General features: G+C 36.6%; 1 protein-coding gene across 8 annotated transcripts in view; it reads right to left on the bottom strand.

Annotated features, from left to right (window-relative positions):
- Positions 1 to 1,275: 1,275 nt before the first annotated feature.
- G3BP2 (G3BP stress granule assembly factor 2) overlaps positions 1,276 to 24,654 on the bottom strand; it is a 91,143-nt gene continuing 67,764 nt past the window's right edge. For 6 of the 8 annotated variants that reach the window (XM_037733548.1, XM_037733550.1, XM_037733549.1 and 3 more), the window contains 11 exons: positions 18,930 to 19,048; positions 16,618 to 16,699; positions 15,689 to 15,862; positions 14,825 to 14,915; positions 13,315 to 13,417; positions 12,621 to 12,801; positions 11,543 to 11,641; positions 6,898 to 7,000; positions 5,629 to 5,757; positions 4,864 to 4,982; positions 1,276 to 4,220 (listed from right to left, as the gene is read on the bottom strand). In XM_037733548.1, the coding sequence (XP_037589476.1) occupies positions 3,948 to 4,220; positions 4,864 to 4,982; positions 5,629 to 5,757; positions 6,898 to 7,000; positions 11,543 to 11,641; positions 12,621 to 12,801; positions 13,315 to 13,417; positions 14,825 to 14,915; positions 15,689 to 15,862; positions 16,618 to 16,699; positions 18,930 to 19,048 (1,473 nt within the window). In that variant the 3' untranslated portion in view covers positions 1,276 to 3,947. Of the gene's footprint in view, positions 4,221 to 4,863; positions 4,983 to 5,628; positions 5,758 to 6,897; positions 7,001 to 11,542; positions 11,642 to 12,620; positions 12,802 to 13,314; positions 13,418 to 14,824; positions 14,916 to 15,688; positions 15,863 to 16,617; positions 16,700 to 18,929; positions 19,073 to 24,654 lie in introns of all 8 variants that reach the window. The other 2 variants (XM_037733551.1, XM_017514748.2) reach the window with 2 other exon arrangements.

Here is a 24,654-nt window from a genome sequence, read left to right as displayed (position 1 = left end):
AAAGACAAAGATCAGTTAATTTGGCAAATAACACAAGGCTAGTAATGTTTCTGTTAATGCTTAATTCTGAATCAGTACTTATTTTGCCCAATATTTGATAATGCTAAAAACATTTTAACATTTTTTAAAAATTCTAGACTTCTATTTCCGAAGCATGTAAAACGTGTATATGTACTACATAAACAGATTATAGTCCTTATTTATCAAAAACTGCCAGAAATTCATTATTTAGGAATTTGACTTAATGTTGCAAATTATTTTCTATGTGAATGTACTCAAATCACAAATTTCTTTCATGACTTAAATTGTTTATCCAGTAATTTTAAATAAATTAGAGTGCTGGCATCGAACTGATCAAAACAGTTTTCTAGCTAGGAAGTCTTATAAACACAAAATTTAAAAAAAAAAAAATCAAGGGTCTCTATTGATCTATAGCTAAAATATAAATTATGATGAGCAACTCAACCTCTTGAGTGGCTAAGGTGTTCCATATTAATTCCCGGGACCAAGTAATAATTTGCTGTTTCAAATTTGAACCTATTTTCAACAGTGTGGGATATACATTTTATCTCCTTTAAAAACCGTTTTTCCATAGCCATAGTTAGATAAATTATAACTAAAAGTCAGTTTACAAAAGGTTTAATTCTTCCTTCCCTGCTAAGATTAAGCAATAGTTATTCTGGTTTCTCCCCAGTACAAATTTGTGAAGACTGATTTAGGAATCTTAAGTGTTATTAATGTCAGGTAAAATTCAGATGTATCATCCCCTTTATGAAGGAAAAGGCTCAGGTTCTAAAATTACACAGGCTTTAGGACCTCATTTTTCATTGAAAGCATGACTAAGTATGGCTGATTATATCAACATTCTTGCAGAGCTTAATAAATTAGTTCCAATTTCTGAACTTGAGTCATGTCCATAACTTCAGGTAACCTCAATCTTCTCATCCCTTCCTTTCTCCTTTCCTTGTGAGATGCAAGGCAGAAATACTTTAGAAAATCCAAAATTGTAGTCTACTTTAAATAATTCTCACCATTCTTACTACTTATTACTCTCTTCTAACATTCAACCTGTATACCAGCTCTCTAACTGGACTGGGGTAGATCTCTTACAATGGTCAAGTATTACCTTAAATGTTTTCCTTTTTATATATCAAATTTCACAAATAAATTGTTCTAAAACCCAACTGCTTATTATTCCCACTTAGTCTGTATGAAATGCAACTGGGAGAAAACATTTGGGAACATAAGAACTATAGATTAAATTAGGGACGTAGATAAATGCTGCAGACATCAGTAGTTTATTGTTTAGTCCAAACACATTCAAAATGGAAACTCAAATAATACTTTCCACCTGAAACAATTAAACTAGATTCTACTAGCATATAATGCTTAACACATTACAGCAATAAAGATGGTAATCCATTGTCTTCTATACCTACTAAAGCCAAGATGGTAAAGCCAATTTGGTTGCAATAGTGTCATAAGGATAGAATATTACCATCAAAAAATAAACAAAATCAGCAAATAACAGTAATGGTAGATGAATATTTTTACTCTGGTTCACTGAAAAGAGGACAAAATGTTAAAAGTCCACAGTACTGCAGGTGAACAATCACCATGTAAACTTCTCCATATGATGTTTTAATGTTTTATTCATGGTATGTAAAGACTGAAGCTGAATGGCTCTTTGCTCTACTTTTCTATTACACTTAACATTTGTCATTACTTTTGGTGCCAGAACAGTTTTCATGGATGGCAGGGCAATATCCTGAATTGGAAATTTTATATATGTGTATATATAAAAAATGGGAAATAGAAATAGAAGAATAGAGGAAAATATGCTTGGGGGGAAAAAAACATTGACAATAAAACAGCTGCTTCTTTGAAAGTAGTATTAATAAAGGCTTCAAAACTCCAAAGTAATTTTCTGGTAAGAACTTCAAGTACTATACATCAGAAAGTATAAAACTGTTTCAAACAAACAAACAAAAAAGAATCCTTAAGCCCCCCAAAATGGAAACGATGAAAATCTGCGTCCCCAAAATATATCCAATAGTGCAAGACTTTTCCTCAAACATGGAAGACCTCATTCAAAGGGGAAAAAAGGACAGATTTTACTCATATTGCCCAGTACATAAAAAACAAAATATATCCATCATTTGCTAGTTTACTAAATAGCAAACAGTTGCATAATTCAGAACCAATTTGCTACTATGTCAAGTGCACATCTTGTTTGTTTTACAAAGATAGAATGGAGAAGTCTTCCATGCTAATAAGCAGCTTTAAGTGGTCACACTTATTTACCTCACTTCCTGCCTGAAACATCAGAAACGTATTTACTGATTGCTCCAAGCATAAAATTGGATAAGCTTTGCCATACTTGTGGTTTACTGGAACTTGCTATAAAGACAGACAATAATCCAGCAGCTACAAACTTTGCTCACAGAATTGTTTAAAGATTCATGTAAAAATAAAAGATGTCGTCCCAGACTTAAATTCAGGAGCCACTCGGGTGCTGACATCAGTTCAAGAATTGTGCAAAATGAATGACAGTTCCCTGCCCCCCAAATAGAAAATGCAAACACTTAAGAGCTGCTGTTCTTTTCTCTGAAAATTGCAGTATCCTCACTTCAGGCTTACTTGCCATTTATGGTATCTGACTGCTTTTAAAATGTCACTAAAAATGTACATCGAGCTGACTGACTTTTCCAAGCGCTGAAGTGATACGTTTCAACGCTGAAGTGATACGTTTCACGTCCATAGCCAAGAGAAAAGTCAACTAGACACTTACTCGAATAACTGACTTCCTCCTTCCCTCTCCCCACAAACACACAGGACTCCCTCCCTCCCACAGAGAACACAAAGTTGTTAACTGAAGAACAAGATAAATAATATGCTAGTCCATTTTACTGATTTTAAAGATACTGCAATTTTTATACATTTCGATGATTTTTCAACATTTTGCAGCTGTTTGGCTTTGCAGCACAGCAATTCATACACTATACTGTACAAAATTACCAGCAAGACTGGAATGATGTATTAATAGAAGGCACCATCATGCTTATTACATTACCAGAGAACAAAAATACAGTAAAGACAATTATCACTGTACACAGCTTAAAGAAAGGAAAAAGGGGAGGAGGAGTGTGTTGAGCAGCCAGCCATCCCTGTACTGAAGAGGGGCAGGTAGAAAAATCTTAGATATGGAGCTACTAAATCTGGTCTAATAGTCAAGACCATCGCATTTGAAGTTCTAATTTTTGTTATTTGGTTCATAACTAAAATGATTTTCTTCTGGAATATACTTGTAGTCTTGTTAAGGTTTATGTGTACACACGCTGGTCACAGCAAGCAGATAAAATGCCCTCATCATTTCACAAACTATTCTCTACTGGAAAAGAAGATGAAAGATTTTTTTCCCTGTTGCCACCTGTTGCAGATGTCAATGTTAATGAGTTCAGAGTACCCATTAGTGCATTTTGATGAGTGCATAACAAGTTTCTGTTGGTTTGTATTTTTGGGGGGAGCCAAGAAAAAAGGCAAGATTCTCCAATTGCACAAATTGCACTATTTGTATTCCCAACATTAACAGGCAGAAACAGTAACACTTAAAGAAAATGTGCAGCAGAAGATTTTTTTTGACTCAAAGGACCTGAATTCAGTGGGCATGTCCTTTTAAGTTCACTTTGTCGTAGATAGTTTAAAATATGGTCAGTTCTCAGTCCTTAATTCTCCAAGTCTAGATTTATAAATTAACAATGTGAATCCTGTTGTGAAACTGGGGAAATAATGTCCACCTCAATTTAACTGATAACCAAAAGATGCTTTTCACATCAAAGAAATGATCAAAAAGGCTGTGTCACATTCCAAAGCCAAAAAAAAAATTAACAAGAATGCAAACACGATGAATATTGTACCACTGCCAAGACTCAGCCAACAGTGGAGCTTCAGCGACGCTGTCCTGTGAAGCGGCCTTCCATTTGCCCGGTTCCTCTTCCAGAGCCAAGTTTCTGTGCCATGCCACCCCTTGGAGGAGGTCCTCTTCCATCACGATCACGCATCATTCCGCCACCCACAATTCCACGTGGACCACCAGGACCTCGATCATTGCGCCTAATATCCCTGCGATCATCACCACCACCTCTGGTTTCTCGCTCTCTTGCAGCTCTTGTTTTTTTCTCTTCCACATTTAAACGTACTTCTCCTCGAAACATAATCGGCTTTATAATAAAGAGGAGAAAAATATTTACATGGGCAAGTTAGACAGCAATAGAAATGTATTACTCTGAACAGATAAGTTAGATAAGCGTAACCCCCCCCATCCCACCCAACTCCACTAGAGACAAGGTCTCAGCTATAACCAAGGCTGGTGAACAGCCAGTGGCACAATCATGGCTCACTGCAGACATAACATCCCGGGCACAAGTGATCCTCCCACCTTAGCCTCCTGAGTAGCTGGGATTATAATAGGTGTCCACCACCACAGCCAGCGACTTTTTTTTTTGGGTAGATATGATGTCTCACTGTTGCCCAGGATGGTCTTGAACTCTGCTAGGGTCAAGCAATCCTTCTGCCATAACCTCCCAAAGTGCTGAGATTAGAAGTGTGAGCCACTGTACCCTGCCAAAATTCTTAACATGCAATCTTTCCCACCTTTTTCAGCAAAGCAAGTAACGAAATTTAAATGATCCACATCTTAGACTTTAAAACTGCTAACAAATCTTTATTCATTGCATAAATACTCTTTAATAATTAACTATTTTTAGCTTTACTATTAAAAGATTCTCTATGGCTTTTAAATACCCCAAATTAATATATACAACAAAAATAATAGTCCTGAACTATGCCCTTTAAATCACTTACTTTCGCAATTAAGATTCTCTGAACTGGTTCAGAGTCATCAAAAACCACAAAGCCAAAATTTGGAAGCTTTCCGCCAACACCCTTGGTATTGATGCGAAGTTCCACAACGTTTCCAAAACCTGTGAAAATATATATTACACCAAGGGTTAAATATTTTTAACAAGTTCCACAACATTTGCAAAACCTGTGAAAATATCTATTACATCAAGAGTTAAATATTTTTAACAGAATACTTTGATGACTGTAATTGTTCAGGATGAATAATCTTAATCTCCTTGATCCATTTTAAAAGAAAACTCACAAGCTTCTACACACAGTGATAGCTAAGGTACATTTATTCAAGCAGGCAATCACCTAAGATACCAAGTAGCCAGCCTGCCTGCCTTTCTGCATCTTTGTTACCTTTCTGCATCTTTGTTAGTGCTTTCAAAAGTAAAGATAACTGCATAATTTGGAAAGACAATGTAGTTTCTCCTAATATATTAACCCATTTGCCAAATGAATCCTTTATCTCTGAATTTATGACTGATTTATCCAGCTGTTTCTTCTAAACTCTGTTGAGCCAGACCAAGTCAACACTAAGCAGTCACGGAGAAACATCTGATATAGTCATCTACTCCCTTCCTCTCAATTGAGGTGAGACTGGTAGCTGGACACAGTATAGAGAGAAACATTTTTTAAAAAGTAGTTATTAAAAAAACTCTATATGCTTCTTGCTTAATTTAAAATGATTTAAAAACTTTTACAGAAAAATAAATCACTTACTCATGAAGAATTCTTTCAGTTCATTTTCATCAATATCATGTGGCAAGTTACCAACAAAAAGTTGATGACTATCTGGATAGCGAATTATTCTACGGTTGTCAGAGTCATTCTGTTCCATATCTCCTCTGCCTGAAAACAGAAATAGAGCAGATATTAAAGTTTACAACATCATAAAAACTACTTCAAAGGAATGAATGTAAAAATCACTTACTATTGATATTCCTGTTTTAGCTTAATAAGACTAGGTGAGCTTCTTGAAAGAGGCAAAAGTACCTATTATTAGTAGGTTAGAAAACAGTATGACACTAAAATGTAAAGTGAGGACAATGACTAGGTTGCTAAAATAGCTTCTTCTAGATCTACTGGACTGATTATACAAAAATCAAGTTATTAGTAGTACAGGTATTCCTCCTTAACCAAACTGCTGCCATCACCCAGGAACCAAGCAGACTTCAGATAGTGAGGTACAGCCTACTAAATATTTGCTTAGTCTTTTGAAATTCAAAATTATTTGGCTGTATGACCTTACTGCAAAATCAATAAATTTTAACAGCAATTATCACATTTATGTAGTCTATACATTTTAGTGTATATGTATATAGATATAAATAAAATCTTATTTGATTCTCTTAATAACACAGAACACAGTGAGGCAAATACAAGAATAATTTGTGTAATGTTTGACATAAAACCTCAGAATTTAAGGTCTCACTCAAGATCCTAAGTTTGATTAGTGACAAATTTACAACTTCTAGTTTACTTTAAAAAACAAAAAACATTTGTAAATGTGATAGTCACTATCTCCATCTCTCTCATCTCCGTTCAAAAGCAATCTAAAAATTCTTACACAGTTCAAATAAAGGTATTACATGTATAGCTAACAATGTAAATGAGTCAAAAATCATGGCAACTTAAAAATAAAAATAAGAAGAATCTAGGTGTGCTTACTGTTTATCTGTGAAGAGACAGTGCTAAGAGAGTAGGTTATTGGCAGCTTGGTTTTGAATTCTTAAAACCAGTGACAATAACCAAATAAATCTTAAGTCTTTTACTCCTTCAAAATATGTTTCCATGGCATGTCAACAAATCCTTCCTAAAAACTGGTTATTCACCCCAGATACTATTTTAGCAGGTTGCTCACATCACATCTTTAAGCAATTTGATACTATACGGGTCTGTGTATAGAACACATCATAGTTTTTGGGTTTTTTTAAGTTCAGTCTTTTCCAACCTTACAAATGTTAAATGCTAAAGGCGGCACCGACTCACCTGGTCTTGGTCCTCTAGGAGGGAAACCAGGTCGCTCTCTAGGTCGCTGTTCACGCACACGAGGTGGCTGAGATTGAACTTCTGGTTTAGCTTCAACTCTTGGCTAAAATAAAAAGAAAAAAACACATTATAAAAAACACTCCACAGGAAAAAAGTCAAGTAAAGCAACTAACAACAAGTCTCTAGAAGACATAATGATAGTATTAAGTTTAGAATGTTTTTAACATAGTGTCCTATGTATATGAAAAATAAATTTTTATCAAGATATTCTGTACCAATCTAGGACTGTAGGTAGCTTTTGTTTTCCCACTCAAGGCTGTATAACTCACAATAAGATGCTTTTTACAGTTATATTTTTTCATTAAAGTTATATCAATACTGAAGTAGCAGAAAAAGTATTGCTACCAAAAAAAAATCACAAAAATGCAAGATGAACCACTCCATGTAAATAAAATTAAAAGGCATCTTTATCTTAAGACAAAAATACGTAACACATAATTTCTGAAAATCTAGTTTGCTGTCCTTCAAATGTAATAGTGCTCAGTAGAACTGCCTACATCTCTGCCCATAATCTTAAAATCAGTATTTTTGTAATTCAAAGTATAAAAATTAGCTTGCTCTAACACCTAAAATTGCTACCTTTAAGTTAAAATGCATGCTAAAAAGATGACAGAAACTTATAGAAACTTGTATGTAGCGTCTCAAATAGTCAAACTCCTTTAGCTCCCTACTGTTCTTCCTTATGAGAAAAACACACATTTGAAGTATTGGCCCCAGTGATTTTCCCTAACTAGGAGGTTGGGAGTAATAGAACAGCTTAAGATGCCTACCAAAAGTTTCTGCCAACTGCTGAATTAAACATATAATTATTTTTAAAACAAAGTTACATTGGCATCTGCTATTACCTTTTCCTCAAGACAACAGCTTTTTCAGTATTCCCAACTTCTTCAGACCTTCTACTACCCAAATATTTATGGTCCAAGGAGACACAAAATAGATGAACCTACAAAGGATGCTGAAAATACCCAACAGGATATGGAGAACATGTCCTCAAATCAGAAAGCTAGTAATTTCAGTTCCATATTTAAAGATCTCTGAGGACCTCGGTCCATGCAGTGGCTCAACTTCCTTAATTATACAACAAATAATGTAATTTACAAGGACAAATTTTGATACAAAAATGCTTCTTTCAAAAATGAGAATTTCATGTAAATGATTTCAGCCACTGTTACCAAAAAAGGGATATTAACTCCTTTGCTAACAGTTTAACAGAGTTTGCCTGCCTCTTCCCAAATTCTGTTTTCCTCTATGTCAATGTCCCATTTCCCTCAAGATGAAGTTGTTTACCATGTTCTACGATTCTACCAGCTATAAAATGAGTTATTTTAACTCTCTCCAGTTTTAAAAAAATTTTATGTATTTACTCCTATAAGGTCCGTATCTTTTATTTTTTTCAGAGAGATATGGTCTTACTCTACTGCCCAGGCTGAAGTGCAGTGGCACAATCTTAGCTCACTGTAACCGCAAATTCCTGGGTTCAAGTGATCCTCCTGCCTCAGCCTCCCAAGTAGCTGAGACTACAGGCATGCCATGCCCAAGGCCCATATCTTATTTTTACATCACCCAAAGAACCAAGCACAGTGCTATTAGACATAGATGTTCAGTAACTACTGGTTTATTTAAATTAAATTACATTTTTAGTTCTCTGATCCAAAACATGCAGGATAATGTGCTATGTCTGACAAGGATACTTAAGTGACAACTCTGAGGCCACTGCTATCTATATTTGGAGTTTAATTCTACATAATAATTTGATGCAAAATATGATGCTGAAAAAGGCAGTTATTTAGAAACTTCAGCTAAGGGGGTCTAAAAGCATACTTCATTATGAATGTAAAACAGAATTAGAGAATAAATGTACTCTGTTAAATTTTAATGAAGCTAGTGTATTACTGGCAATCAATAAAAATAGCAAATGTACCTTTATTACAAAATTTAAGAAAAACCTTAGACTCATCCAATCCAAATGTTATCAAAGAACTTGAGGCCCTGATCTTGACTGATTTAAATTCTTTTCAAAACAGATGATCAAAACACAAGTAACTACAAGTAGCAAAATAAAGTTCTTCCTTTAAGGATGAAAATTAAAAACAGATAAAGTTAAAAACAGATAAAGTTAAATATTAATAATTTCCAACATCTTACAAATAATTCATGCCATTGATTTAGGAATCTGACTTTAGATATCTAATGAATGCCAGTTCAAGAAAAATACAACAACAAAAAGCTAACAATGTCCCCTTCAATAACTGATTGACATATGTTAACTAAGCCAGCTGCATACTTGTAATTCTTCAGGTCTCCAGTTTCATGATTAAAACTAGTTTTTCTGAACAGATAAAATGGCCAATATGCCACACAGTACCATAAGGGCTTTAAAATTAATTCCATGCAACCAGAAAGTATCATCAAATGACAAACCCACAAATGAAGGTCAAACAGAATATGAAATAATTACAGAACCATCAAATCAAGTCAATAAAAGCAGGTATAACCACAAATAATAAGCCCTTCAATTAAACATAAGCTATTTAAGGTGAACTAGTCAATTTCCAGACAAAATCTTTTTTCAAGAAATTAACTTACCTACTTCTAAGTTAATGCCTACCAATACCCTGGAATTAATTTCCATATCCTATGTTCAAAGTACAAGGAAATGAATACTACACAAAAAGTAAAATTGAAGGATTATTAAATCAAGTAGAAATATGAATCCATTTTACATATAGCCTAAAGAGATTAGAACATTCTTTTAAAGTTTAAATTCTAAACATTTAAAATTTTTGTTTTATTAACAGGGTGGCATAGGAAATACAACTTCATTTCCTACAACTTGAAAACTCACTTCAAAAATACTCAAACTTAAGGAAAACTACTTAAGATATATATGAAGGTATTATTCTGGGCAAGAGGCACGTCTTTGATGTAATCCTCTTTGATGTAAAAACAGCTAAGATAAATACATGACTCTCCAGCAACGTGCTGGAGAACTGTATAAGGTTTACATGAGGCGGAGCACGGTGGCTCACGCCTGTAATCCCACCATTTTGGGAGGCCAAGGCGGGTGGATCACTTGAGGGCAGGAGTTCGAGACCAGCCTAGCCAACATGGCGAAACCCCATCTCTACTAAAAATACAAAAATTAGCCAGGAGTGGTGGCGGGCACCTAATCCCAGCTATTCGGGAGGCTGAGGCAGGAGAATCACTTGAGCTGGGGAGGCGGAGGTGGCAGTGAGCCAGGATAGTGCCACTGCCACTGCACTCCAGCCTGGGCTACAGAACAAGACTCTGTGTCAAAAAAATAAACGTTTACATGAGTCACATATGGATTCATGTCCAACTGCATGACTTCAAAGCCCACCCCTACTATGTGCACAACTGTGAGTTACTCTAGGCCTCAATTTTTCTATCTCTAAAATAGAAATAACAGTACTCACCCTAACAGGGTGATTGTGAGGATTCAGAGAATAAAAAGTGCTTCGCACAATGCTTGGCACATATCAAAGGCATAAGCACTAGCTGTTTTAACTTTTAACTGTTTAAACTCTCTGAAACGAAATAATCCAAAGGTTCCAAATCTGATAGGAAACGAAGATTTCAAAAGGAGGGCCAAAAGTCATTTATTGGGTCTCCAGATGGGTTGAAAAGCACACACAATACTGGGGATTTCCTTTGTTAAGATGGAACTCTGGGTGGCCATCTTACATAAGGGTAATCACGTATTTCCTGAATATCCAAATAAAAACAAAGAAAGTATCATGGGCGTATTCTACTTTTATGTACCTGATCACATGTCCTAACACCAGAAAAACTATCAAAGTTACTACCTTTAAAACCTCAAAATTTCACTGTTTATAACCTATAAAAGACACTTATACATTAACATTTTAAGCATAAATTTTCTACTGGAATGAAGTTTAATGCAAAATGTAGGGAAAAAAAATCGGACACCCTTTATACGCTGATAAGCTTAATTAGAATTTAGTTCATTCTAAACTAAATCTAACAAACTTCTTAGGTAGGCAGTGTCTTATTTTCACATTTTTGAAAGCTCTGAAATGGTAAGATGACAAACAGACAAAAAGCAGAATACTAGAATGATCAGTTAAGGTGAACACTACAGTCATAAGTTGGTACAGGCTTCAATTAAGTGGTGTGAACCATGTACACACCGAGAGCTTAGGCAGCGTATGTTAAAAAGTTTTGTTTTCTTTTTAAAAATTATTCTTTATTACGCCACACTACTTTGTGCTTCTCCGAATTTCTTACCTAAAATATTTTTGCTGAATAGAATTTGAAGCTTTTTAAAAAGGAACATTGTTATTTTAAGAAGCCTTTTAAATGGCAATACTGCATATTGGTAAAAACCAACTTAATCTGTATTTCACACACCCAAACCCCAAATACCACCTATGTAGATGATGAATGGAGATTTGACATTTAAAGTGGGTGCACTGACATTTAATACAAGTTTTTTGTATATTTAATCCATAATTTCTGATTGACTCATTTAAAAAAGTATTTAAAAAATAAGCAATTGGCAATGTAACAAGGATACAATCCAATGTGTTCACAGATTGGTTACCTGTGAGACTGGTGCTTTAACATGGGGTGGAATTCCAGAGGAAGAAACAGTACCACTAGGAGGCAGGTTTTTACTGGTCACTGAAGCCCAGGAGAAAGCCTGCAGGAAATGCAACAAACCTAGACTACTAATCATGGAAAACCACCAACATTCCTACAGGGAAACTTCCAAATATATATTTTCTTTTCATTTCTAAACTATTGCTCTATATTGGAAGACTCCTAAAAGAAAGGCACACACACACATGCCAGTCTATGTGCCAGCTTTCAAAATCTCATTATGCAAGCTTATTTAAAACTATTTTTTCTGACTACTAAATAAAACCACAAGCAAGTTCCTATGTACTCTAAATAGATGAGCAAGTGGCAAACAAAACCACTAACATGCTAGAAAAAACTGAACCTAATAGAACCAATTCATTTCTCCTTTGGGGGTAAGACAGGGTGTGTGATGGTGTTAAAGGGAGAGGGAAGGATAGGAAAGAAGAGAGTATTAGCTGGAAACTCTGACATTCACAAATTGAACAAAGAATCTCCTATCACTACCCAAATATACTTTAACCTTCGACTTTGAAGAAAGATAAAAGAAGTTTTAGTTAGGCTTACATGATACACTAAGGGTGTCACTCATCTTTCCAAGATAGTTTAATTGGTGTAGAAAGGAAACTGATCCCATTTAAACCACAAACAACAGGTATCTCTTCTTTTAATTATAGTCCAACTTGTTTAAGTTGGGAAACTGCATGACTCCTGGTGCATCTGTGCTCAGAGAATTTATTACAGAATGAAAGAACAACTGACAGCCTTATACATGGATCCAAATAATTTCATATAAGTTACTAAACACTGCATACAGACAAGGATTCATCTTAAGCTATAAATTTCACTCTTAGAGGAGTATATTGCGGGGCAGGGAAACAATAAAATTTTCTCAGGATAACAAAAAAAACCCCACAGCTTATTTCATATACATAATTTACCCAACAATTTAACATTAATAGAACAAAGGCCATACTTCATTAATGGCACCAAATTTGAACATGTGATGTTGTAAGTCTAAAGAGTTCCTTTGATCTAACCTTTGGTGGTTCTTGTGGCAGAGAAACAGGTTCTGCTGGAGGAGGAGTAGCAGACTTCTCCTCTAATTCTTCTAAGTTCTTCTCCTCCACTTGTGGTTTCAGCTCTTCAGTCTTTGTTTCAGATTCTGGCTCAGGTTCAGGTTCATGAGAGGATTCTTCCAAAGGCTCCTCTATGCCATTACTGCAATAAAATATTTAGTTCACTTTTTAGTAGGAGTTCAAGTAAGACAAAATTCAATTTCTCTCTAATCCAGTGGGTGTAACTAGTCATATGCCAATAACCTGTCCTAGTTCTATAAAGTATTCAAAGCAAAATTCCAAATACAACTATAAGGTAGAAAGGAATACTCAAGTAGCAGTTCTCTAACCCCACCATTTAAAAACTGAATTATTAAGAATGTTTACTTTAGTGCTAACTACAAACCTTATTTTATAAAAATAAAATGCTTACTCTGTGTTGTCTTAAACACTACATTTTCAGTAAGGAACCACTATTTTGGTACAAGCCATATTCAATTTCTGAATTAAATAAAACTGTTCTTTCCAAATTTCTTGCAAATATACAATAGGTACTCAAATACTGACCTAGTAGGTGGTTTTATCAAAAATTTAGTTCCAACAATAATTCTAGGAACAAAAACCACCTTGCTGACATAGTTCACACCAAATGTAATCTTGCAAATACTATTCTTACGTCACAGGGTGAGCTTCGTAGTAACCACTGTTTGCATTTTCTTGCACAGGTTCAGGAGATGGTTGTCTTTCTTCTTGTTCCTCTTCTACTTCATCTTCTGATTCTGGCAATACATAATACAGCACATGTTTCTTAAAGAGCCTTCACAATTTCTAATGCACATATTTTTAACATGTTTAAGGAAGTGATATGTTAGCACAAAAGAAAATTAGACAATTTTCTTTCTTTTTTTTTTTTTTTTGAGATGGGCATCTGACTCTGTTGCCCAGGCTGGAGTGCAGTGGTATGATCTCAGCTCACTGCAACCTCCGCCTTCCAGGTTCAAATGATTCTCCTGCCTCAGCCTCCTGAGTAGCTAGAGGTTACAGGTATGTACCACCAAGCTCAGCTAATTTAAAAAAAAAACTTTTTTTTTTTTTTTTTTTTTTTGAGACGGAGTTTCGCTCTTGTTACCCAGGCTGGAGTGCAATGGCGCGATCTCAGCTCACCGCAACCTCCACCTCCTGGGTTCAGGCAATTCTCCTGCCTCAGCCTCCTGAGTAACTGGGATTACAGGCACGCGCCACCATGCCCAGCTAATTTTTGTATTTTTAGTAGAGATGGGGTTTCACCATGTTGACCAGGATGGTCTCGATCTCTTGACCTTGTGATCCACCTGCCTCGGCCTCCCAAAGCGCTGGGATTACAGGCGTGAGCCACCGCGCCCGGCCAAAAAAACTTTTTTTTAAATAGAGACGAAGTTTCACTGTGTTGGCCAGGCTGGTCTCAAACTCCTGGCCTCAAGTGATCTGCCCACCTTGGCCTCCCAAAACTCTGGGATTACAGGCATGAGCCAAGGCGCTTGGCCAAAAAACCATTTTTTTTTTTCTCACAAAGGCATTCAACTGCAATATCCCCTGTTCTCTCAAAAACTGAAAAGCAAGGATGAAGTTTAGTATTTATTGTACTCTATTAGGAAACAAAACAAATCTTTTAGTAAGAAAAAGGTAGGAAATAAGTTACATTAAAGGCACAATTTAGTTTCCTTTGTTGCATCTATTTAATAGAGCAACAGCGATAAAGAAACTAACACTGCATGTCAATAGAAAATCAATTAAATAATTATGGCATAGCCACAACGTGGATGGCCAATAAAGACACAGTACATCAAAAAAAAAAAAAAGAGCTTTGAATCAGTAAAATTCCATATTTATAAAAATACATGTTGCCAAATATAGAATCTAAACACCTCCTCCAGTAGGCACCAAACTTTGTTATCTACAGGGGATGAGACTGAAGGGAACCTTTTTTCTTGACATCCAAATTTTGTATAACTTCAAATAATAGACATCTCTTTATAACAGCAACGACAACAAAAAGACAACAACAACAAAAAAAAAAACAACAAAAGGATGTTTGATTCAGTTACAATAAAGAAGAAAATTTCCCTAAGCTTCATACTTAGAGAAATTAGTCCATAAAGAGTACCAACAGAACCCTTCTATCTTTGTTATCTTCAAAGTAACCTCACCTTCATCAAGTTCAGGCTCAGAATCACCAAACACTTCATCTTCATAACGAAACATATCATTGTGAACATAGAATTTATTTGGAACAGATCCCTACAGGAGACAACATTGATTCCATAAATACCCAGAAATCTGGTATTACATAAAAGAGCAAATTACATGGCATACACAATTTCTCATTTTAATACTAGAGAAATAATCTGGACTCAATATAATTATCCAATGCTGAACATGCTATGATGTTTACATAAAGTAAAAAGGTCACTCAAAAAAATATAACAGCAAAACCCACAATTACTTTTGCACCAACCTAGCAGAACTCAAGAAACAGCTATTTAACAAAAAAGAAACTAACAGAATTTTTCTATTTTGTTTTCAAATGTAATCTTTCAAATGTACCTGTACTTTTTGTACTATTAATGTAAACTTTTTGTTTTTTTTGAGACAGTCTCCTCTGTTGCTCGGGCTGGAGTGCAGTGGTGCCATCTCTGCTCACTACAACCTCTGCCTCCCGGGTTTAAGCGATTATCCTGCTTCAGCCTCCCAAGTAGCTGGGACTACAGGTGCCCATCACTATAGCTGGGATTACAGGTGACTGCCACTACACCCAGCTAATTTTTTCTACATTAATGTAATCTTAATCATCTCTTCGCACACTTATATCAGTATCTGACTTTTAATTCCAAATAGTCAAAGCATATGCATACACACAAGCGCACGAGCTCTCAAACAGGTCAAACACAAATTTCTCAAAAATAGCAATATGCAAATCTAAAGTTATTAGAAGAAACCACTGGACACTTCCAACCAACTAGCAACAGCCAAATTCAATCATAAATAAAAACTAAGTGAAATGAGAAACTTACTTCAGGAGCCAGAACAAAGGTTTGCATAAACTTCCTTTCTGGTTGTCCACTGTTAGACAGCAAACCCATGACCTGGACAACTACTCCATCACTCAAGGTTGCATGAGCATCCACATGACGAATTTTAGTATGACATTCACTGAAGTTCAGAGATAATACTTTGTGGTGTATATCCTTTATTAAGGAAGGAGGGAAAAATAGAAACTCTTGTGATACTGCGTTACCTACACAATACTATTACCTACTCTCACTGATTTCCTTACAACTCTATAATATTAACTACTTAATTTTCCTGCCTGAACTCAATCCATTGACCATGCTATGCATCACTGCCAGACTGATGCTCCTAAACAAGAAATCACAACAGCTCTCTGATATTGTACAGTAATCTGGGCTTTATGCAGCTTTCTTCCACTTTTCTGTAGTAAGTAGTCATTCTCACAAATTGTGTTGACTGCTCCTTGAATTTACACATAATTTTAATGTGTATTTGCTGATGCTATTTTTTGTCTACTTACAATTTCTTCTTGTTTGGTAAGACCAAATCTTATAGTCTCACATCCTCTACACAAAGTCTTCCTTCCCTGTTAGGCCACAGGAAACATATATTTCTGTGCATTCCTATAGCAAAGGGTTTAGTTCAGATTTGTATAAACTTAATAGACTGTCTCCACTATCTCATGTATAGAATACATCAATGATATAAAACATACCATTTTCTCCTTTGTAGCTATCTCAATATAACACCATGTTTCATACAAAAATCATGTTTAAGAACTCAAAGCATGCTTGACAATTACTGTCAAACACAAATTTCAGTTATAACTAACAATCATACTGAAAAAAAATCCATGGACACAAAAAGGCTATTTTTAAAAATCTCCATCTTAACAAAAAATTTCTTAACTGTACATGAAATTGATACTCACATTTTGGCCATAAACAGCTTCTTGGGGCTTTCCACTAGCATCTACTCCACCATGAACATAGGAAGAATTCCTGCCATAAAATCTGCAAAACCATAATTAAAGATTAACACTGAAATGTCAAGAGAAGCCTAAGAGGCAGCAGAATTCTGGTGTCATAAACTAGGTTCCGGATCCAACTCTGTCACTAGTTAGTTCTGTAATCTTGGACAGGTATATGGTCTTTAAGTTCAGTTTCCTTGGTAATAAAATAGGAAAAGTAATTACTCCATAGGGTTGTTGTAAGGATTAAATGAATAATGCACAGAGAATGCTTAGTTTATTTGGCACAGTAAGTAGACAATCATTAGATATTCACATCTAATTCTTATCACATCTATTTTTTGTTAAGTGGAAAATAGGATAGTTTTGACTATTTAGTACATTCTAAATACAGATGCTATAGTAATTGACCCTGTTTTTTTCCTTCAGATACAAAGACTCAGCTATTTGGATTTGTTTGGGAATCAGAGTTTAACACTATATTCAGATCTCCAAATGAGTACTAACTCTAAAGGCTTCAAATGTTTAGATTTAAAATAACTGAAATAATTCAGAGACCAAGTCTAAAATCAAAAATTACTCCAGCATCTAGTTTATTTTTAATATTTTTGTACTGTTCCTAAGTATATGTGAATTAGTCTTTCTCTGGCATTAACTAAAGCAATTAGAATTAACATCTTTCTCAATCAAGCTCAAAGGTGTGAAGCTAATTTTTTCACAAAGAAAATGCAACTCCTATAATAGGAAAACATGTAAGAGCCTCCTTTATGCCAGGCAATGTTTTTAGTGTATTATGTATACTGATTCACTTAACTTTCTTAACAATCTCATGAAGTGCTATTATCTAAATGGACTAGCTCAGGTTCAAAAGAGGTTAAATGAACTGCCCCTAAGGTAATATATACCTACCAAGTGGGGCAGCCAAGACAAAAACGCAGTCAGTCTAACTCGAGAGTCCATGCTTTTAACCACTACTCTTATTTTCAAATTTAAACTATTTTCTCTCATGTACTACTGGCAAACTTTTATACAGAACAATTTGGCTCTGTGTGTGTGTGTGTGTGTGTGTGTGTGTATATCTGTGTATCTGTGTATATACACATGAAAAGCCTTGAGAACACTCATACCTTTGATGCATGAATTTTAAGGAAAGTAAGAAAAAAACTAGCAAGGTGCACAAATAATGCATGTTTCAGGATATTCATTACAGTGTTGCTTATCACAAGTGAAAAATTACAACAACCTGAATTTTCATTAAGAAAGACATTGGTTAAATAAGTTCGGTCTAAAATAGAAGTCTGTTATTGTTTAAACATGATGGTGTAGAACACTATTGTTTTAAACTTTGTGGTTTTTTTTTTGGTCACTAAAGAAAACAAAAACCCCTGTATCACGAAAAGACCAAATTTCAGGTATCAAAAGGCTGTATTAATTCTGTATCTTCCCCCAAACTCCCTCACATATTGGAACCCATTAATTGGTCAAACCTAAGTTTTTTTTTTTTTTTTGGAGACAGAGTCTCACTCTGTCATCCAGGCTGGAGTGCAGTGGTGTGATCTCTATTCATTGCAGCCTCCACTTCCCAGGTTCAAGCAATTCTCCTGCATCAAGCCTCCTGAGTAGCTGGGACTACAGAGGGCTGCTACCACGCTGGGCTAATTTTTGTACTTTTAGTAGAGATGAGGCTTCACCATGTTGGACAGTCTGGTCTTTAACTCCTAACCTCAAGAGGTCCACCTGCCTCGGCCTCCCAAAGTGTTGGGATTATAAGCGTGAGCCACTGCATCTAGCCTCATGTAAACCTTATACAGTTCTCCAGTACCTTATCCCCAAGATTTTTTTCTTAATGAAATAATAAAGGTTGGGCTTGGTGGCTCATGCCTATAATCCCAGTGCTTTGGGAAGGCAAGCTGCAAGCTGAAAGAATCACTTGAGGACAAGAGTTTGAGGCCACAGTGAGCTATGATCATACCACTGCACTCCAGACTGAGCGACAGAGCAAGACTCTGACTCTAAAAATAAAATTCTAGCGTACATATAAGAATAAGTGTGTGCATATATAGGTATGAATGTGTTATGTACTAGAATATGATGTAATGTGTTTTTGTTACTGTGAGTTGCAGTCAAAAAACGCTTTTTGCCATCAAATGAATAAAATATTGAATCCAGTTTACAAAGATACTGTCGGGTAATGAGGAGACAAGAAATGCAAAATATATGTAGTCATATGCAAGAAAAAAATAAAAATACCAAATTATTTGTTTAAAGTTTACCTGTGTAAATATTCTGGAGCTTTATTCAGCAAAGTATAATACTGCCTCACAAACTCCCGCCCTACAAGCAGCGGACTGGGCTTCTCCATAACCATTTCTTTGCTGCACAATGTCAAATGCTGAGGGAGCAAACACAAGAATAACTATTAAAAAGTCATCTTTGTCATCAACCACCATGAAATAAATTTTCTTTTTAGCCAATCAAATTCAGCAGTGGGGAGTTGTATACCAATGTTAGTGACACTAATGTTAATAAGTTTTAATAAGCCACTACCATCAGACTAGCCTGAAATAAATTTTCTTAGCCATACAAATGGGAACAAAATTAATGCCATTATTAAAAAGTAATTTACAACAGCAAAACAATACATTCCTAACTACTATCCATAAGGTAACCGATAACGTTTGTATCTCCCTTTGTCTCTTTATTTGCCTACTGCTCAGTAGAGGGAACTAGCATCTTGGTTCGTTTCTTATCCCCACCAGAATTCAATGCTGCCTCAGACTACGTACAAGTCCTTCCATTCACATGGCCTTTTTCCTCTGGGGACCAAAATCTACTACATTCCTGGATTCCAGTGGTTTTATCCTAGGAAGCAAGGCAGAGGGGACAGGTTAAGACTCAGAGGTAACACTCATGGCAAAGAACCATGACTTGTGTTTTTGTATTCTCTCTCCTTCTGGGAATTAATTTCATCATTTTCAAAATAGTAACAATGATTAATCGCCAGCTGTAACTTCAGTAAAGAAATAATCATTTTTTACCTTTGATATTATGTCTCTCTTTTGACTAATTAAGCATCTAACTACATGAGATACTGTTTATAGTAAATGAAATACTCTGGTGAACAAGATAAGTCTCTAGCCCTCAAGGAGTTTATAGTCTGTCAAGAAATATAAACAAGCAACCTAGAAACTTAACCGAATGGGTTAGGTGCTATGATATCGTGCCTCAAAGTTAAAACCACCAAGAACAACTAGCACAAAATAAACACAATTTCTTTTCTTTTGTGAGACAGGGTCTCGCTCTGTCACTAGGCTTGAGTGCAGTGGTGCAATCATGGCTCACTGCTGCCTCAACTGCCAGACTCGGGCTCAAGTGATCCTCCCCTGTCAATCTCCTGAGTAACTGGGCCTATAAGCATGCATCACCACACCTGACTAATTTTTTAATATTTTTAAAATTTTTATTTTTAGCAGAGATGAGGTCTTGCTATGTTGCCCTCACTGGTTTCGAACTCCTGCCCTCAAGCGATTCTCCCACTTCAGCCTCCCGAAGTGCTGGGATTATAGGTGTGAGGTACTGCACCTGCCCAAACAAAACTTTTTATCATTTACTGTAAGAATATAGTCCCCAGAACAGCCAAAATTATGACATTAGGAACTGGAGGTTAGAAGGAGAAAAAAATATGAAATATAACCTGTTTTTAAAAGACCAACTATAATCAAGCATCCTTTCCTATTACACTTAAAAGTACTAAAAAAAAAAAAAAAAAAGGCTGGGCACAGTGGCTCACACCTGTAGTCCCAGCACTCTGGGAGACTGAGGCAGTGGATCACCTGAGGTTGGGAGTTCAAGACCATCCTGACATGGAGAAACCTCATCTCTACTAAAAATACAAAATTAGCTGGGTGTGGTAGTACATGCCTGTTAATCCCAGCTACTCGGGAGGCTGAGGCAGGAGAATCGCTTGAACCTGGGAGGCAGAGGTTGTGGTGAGCCGAAACTGGGTGACACGAGCGAAACTCCGTCTTAAAAAAAAACCAAAACCTTGATTTACAAATATGTTTAAAATCTTCTACAATGCCTCACTCGCCTCCAAAAATAGTTAATTCACAAAGCAGATCCAAATACAGGTACTGATTGACTTACGACCTATGCAACTTGCGACCATTCAACTTTATGACCACTATCGCCAGCCACGACTGCTCCACGTCTGGCAGCGCAAACGTTGCCCAGCTGGGCATACGACAGTGAGGACCAGCTTCCGGCAGGACTACCATCTCCGCGTGCATGTAGCCTACTCAACTTACGACCAAATCGTGTTACGACCGGTCTGTCGGAACCAATCGAGCACTAGCTGTATTGACATTTCAGATGTCACTGGTTTTCCACAAAACTTAAAACTCCCAACAAGGGTAACTATCCTAATGCAAAAAGTACTCACACGTGCTACATTTAAAGTAACAAAGCACTAGGTCTGGCTCATGCCTGTAATCCTAGCACTTTGGGAGTCTGAAGTTGGCGGATCACTTTAGGTTAGGAGTTAGAAACCAGCCTGGACAACGAGGCAAACCCCCGGCTAAAATCAGCCAGGTGTGGTGGTGCACACTTGTAGTCCCAGCTAGTTGGGAGGCTGAGGTGGGAGGACTGCTTGAGCCCAGGAGGTCTAGGGTACCATGAGCTTACATCCGGATACTGCACCCCAGCCTGGGTGACAGAATGAGACCCTATATCAAACTCAAACACAAACACACACACACACACACACACACAGCTAAGCAACTTTACATTTTCATTTTAAATAATGACGGTGGGTAAAGAACAGCACACTTACCTAGTAACATTTAACAAGATAACTAAAATATGGAATTTACATATATTTTAACATTGTAAAAATTGATGGTAAAATAATACTAACACATGGGGAAGTACTATATTACTCTCTGAATAAAATAATTATGCACAAAATAGTTTTCTTCAAATTGATAGTGACAAAAATACTAGTATTAGGAATTTCTGGGTTTGAGGATTACTGTTTTCTTCTCTCTGGAGTTCCAGATTTTCTACAGGAACACTGTTGTCATTTATTCCAAATTTCCCATCATATTCACAAAGTAGATACTGACCTATCATTTTTGTCACATATTTGTTTCTCAAAACAAAATAAAATGGTACACAATACATGTATCAGTATCACAGGTCAAAATACTCTAAATATTCGTTATAACAAGGTTCAGAAAAAGCTTCAAATTGCCCACTTTCTACATGGTCACTGAAGTATCATAAGCAAGATATCATCAATTTAGAACAGAGAGACAGGGAAGGGCAGTAAGATTTATCAATACTCAATAAATTAATACTTATTAGATTATTCGAAGGCAGTAACTTGAAAAATTAACTTCAATAGTAAATAAGTAAGGAAATGCTAATCTGGTAAAATCTAAAGAAATAGGTATATATAAAGAAAGTCGGGCTTTTTTATTAAGGTGCAGAGGAGGCTCCCACAGGAATGGTAAAACAAAATGAAGATTTACTCAGAGAACAGCGTCTCAACAAATTGTACTGGTTACTTCTTTAACCATACCTCTGATATGAAGTGACTCAGAATTTAGAGAGCCAAAATATAATTGATAGAAATCAACCAGGAAATGACTATTAGAGATCAACCTCAAACAATGTTGTTTGGGTAGTTGCAGGAAGTAAGACTGAAAATTGAGTTAGTAATATAAAGTTCGCATTTATAACTCAAGTACAGCCAGTGTACGTAAGAAGTTTGAGAAAAAGGAAAAAAGCCAAATTATACATTCAGAATAAATGTGATTACATGAATTGTGCCCTTTTTATTATTCATAGCAAAGCACCTTACAGGTGATCAATTTCTAGATACGAGACCTTCCACTTCTGTGGGAAGTAAAAGTTCCTCTTCAAAGTTTCCTTTCCTGTTAAAGAACACATCCTAAGTGTGGTAGTAACTCGTTGTTAAGCCTTATCCTATGTAGTTGTTAGACATGCTTAAACAGGTACATAATATACATTCTATGTCCTTGTACTTTAACCAAGATATTTGTGCTGGATGTGCTCAAAGGTATGTCCTAACTCTCCATTGCTTTTACTTGTTTAGAACAGTTTTAAGCTGGGAAGTTGCAGTGGCTCACACTTGTAATCCCAGCACTTTGGGGGGCTGAGATGGGCAGATCACAAGGTCAGGAGTTCAAGACCAGTCTAGCCAATACGGTGAAACCCTGTCTCTACTAAAAATACAAGCGTTAGCTGGGCGTGGTGGCGGGCACCTGTAGTCCCAGCTACTTGGCAGACTGAGGCACGAGAATTGCTTTAACCTGGGAGGCAGAGGTTGCAGTGAGTCAAGATCATGCCATTGCTCTTCAGCCTGGGCAACACAGCAAGACTCGGTCTCAAAAAAAAAAAAAAAAGTTTTAAGATGTTAGCCAATCAGGTTTTAGTGTAAAGTGTGAGGTCTGGCTCCAGCCAATGGAGACCAGACACATCAATAAGGACAACCCCGAATGCGTAAGGAATAAACATGTCTGCTTTTCCTTTGTTTGTTGTACTCTTGTGGCAAGATGGCTAGCGAGCGTACCCTTCCTACAGGAAGTAAAAATTGGTTGCTGATTCTTTCTCTCAATGCTGATTTTTTCTTTGCAGCATCGAGCATCTGTTTCCAACAATTTCTTTTAAAAAGTTACCAAAACAAAACAAAATTCTGAATATTGGGAGTAAAAGTTTTTGGTGTTTGTTTTTTCCTTTGAGACAAAGTCTCACTCTGTCACCCAGGCTGAAGTGCAAGGGTGTGATCTCGGCTCACTGTAACCTCTGCCTCCCGGGTTCAAGCGAGTCTCTTGCCTCAGTCTCCAGAGTAGCTGGGACTACAGGCATGCGCCACCATGCCCAGCTAATTTTTTGTGTTTTTAGTGGAGATGAGGTTTTGCCATGCTGGCCAGGCTGGTCTCAGAACTCCTGACCTCATGATCCGCCTGCCTCGGCCTCCCAAAGTGCTAGGCCTGAGCCACTGCGCCAGGCCTAGGTAAAAGGTTTTAACCAACTATCTATGGCAAAGAAAAATCATTACCTTTTTGGATCTTGACTTCCTAACTTACAAATTGAGAAGCAATCCCCTGGTCAAGACTACATGACTACACAGTTCTATAAAGATAGCCAAGAAGGCCAGGTGCAGTGGCTCACACCAGTAATCCTAACATTTTGGGAGGCCAAAATGGGTAAATCTCTTGAGCTCAGGAGTTCGAGGCCAGCCTGGGCAACATGGCAAAACCGCATCTCTGCTAAAAATACAAAAAATTAGCCAGGAGTGGTGGTGTGCATATGTACCTCCAGCTACTCAGGAGGCTGAAGTGGGAGGACTGCCTGAGCCCGGAAGTCAAGCCTGCAGTGAGCCAAAATGGCATCACCGCACTCAAACCTGGGTAATAGGAGTGAGAACCTGNAAAAAAAAAAAAAAAAAAAAAAAAGCCAAGATTAAAAGATATTTATACGCAAAAAGAAATCTTCAGAAGGTTGTTAGATTCCAGCACCTTCAAAGATAACCACAATTTTCAATAAGGTGGTTTTTAGCCTCACCTAACAATCTTTTTAGAGAAAGTGAAATATATCAAACCCCAATTCTTCCACTGATAACTGAAAATGTGGAGAATCTCACACAGGAACACACAATGTAAAATTTTCTCTGATACATTAGCTCTACACAGACAGATAAGGCTCTCATGAACAAATCCGTCTTTTACTTGTAAACTGAAAACATTATCGGTGGCTCACGCCTGTAATCCCAGCACTTTGGAAGGCTGAGGCCGGCAGATCACAAAGTCAAGAGATCAAGATCATCCTGGCTACCAAAGTGAAACCCAGTCTCTGCTACAAATAATTAGCCGGACATGGTGGGACGAGCCTGCAGTCCCGGCTACTCAGGAGGCAGAGGCAGAATTGCTTGAACCTGGGAGGTGGAGGTTGCAGTGAGCTAAGACTGCACCA

Source organism: Cebus imitator, unplaced genomic scaffold (genome assembly GCF_001604975.1).
Source record: "Cebus imitator isolate Cc_AM_T3 unplaced genomic scaffold, Cebus_imitator-1.0 Scaffold537, whole genome shotgun sequence".
Classification (NCBI taxonomy): domain Eukaryota; kingdom Metazoa; phylum Chordata; class Mammalia; order Primates; family Cebidae; genus Cebus; species Cebus imitator.
Note: the sequence above shows the minus strand (reverse complement) of the source record. Positions and strands in the feature narration are given on the sequence as shown.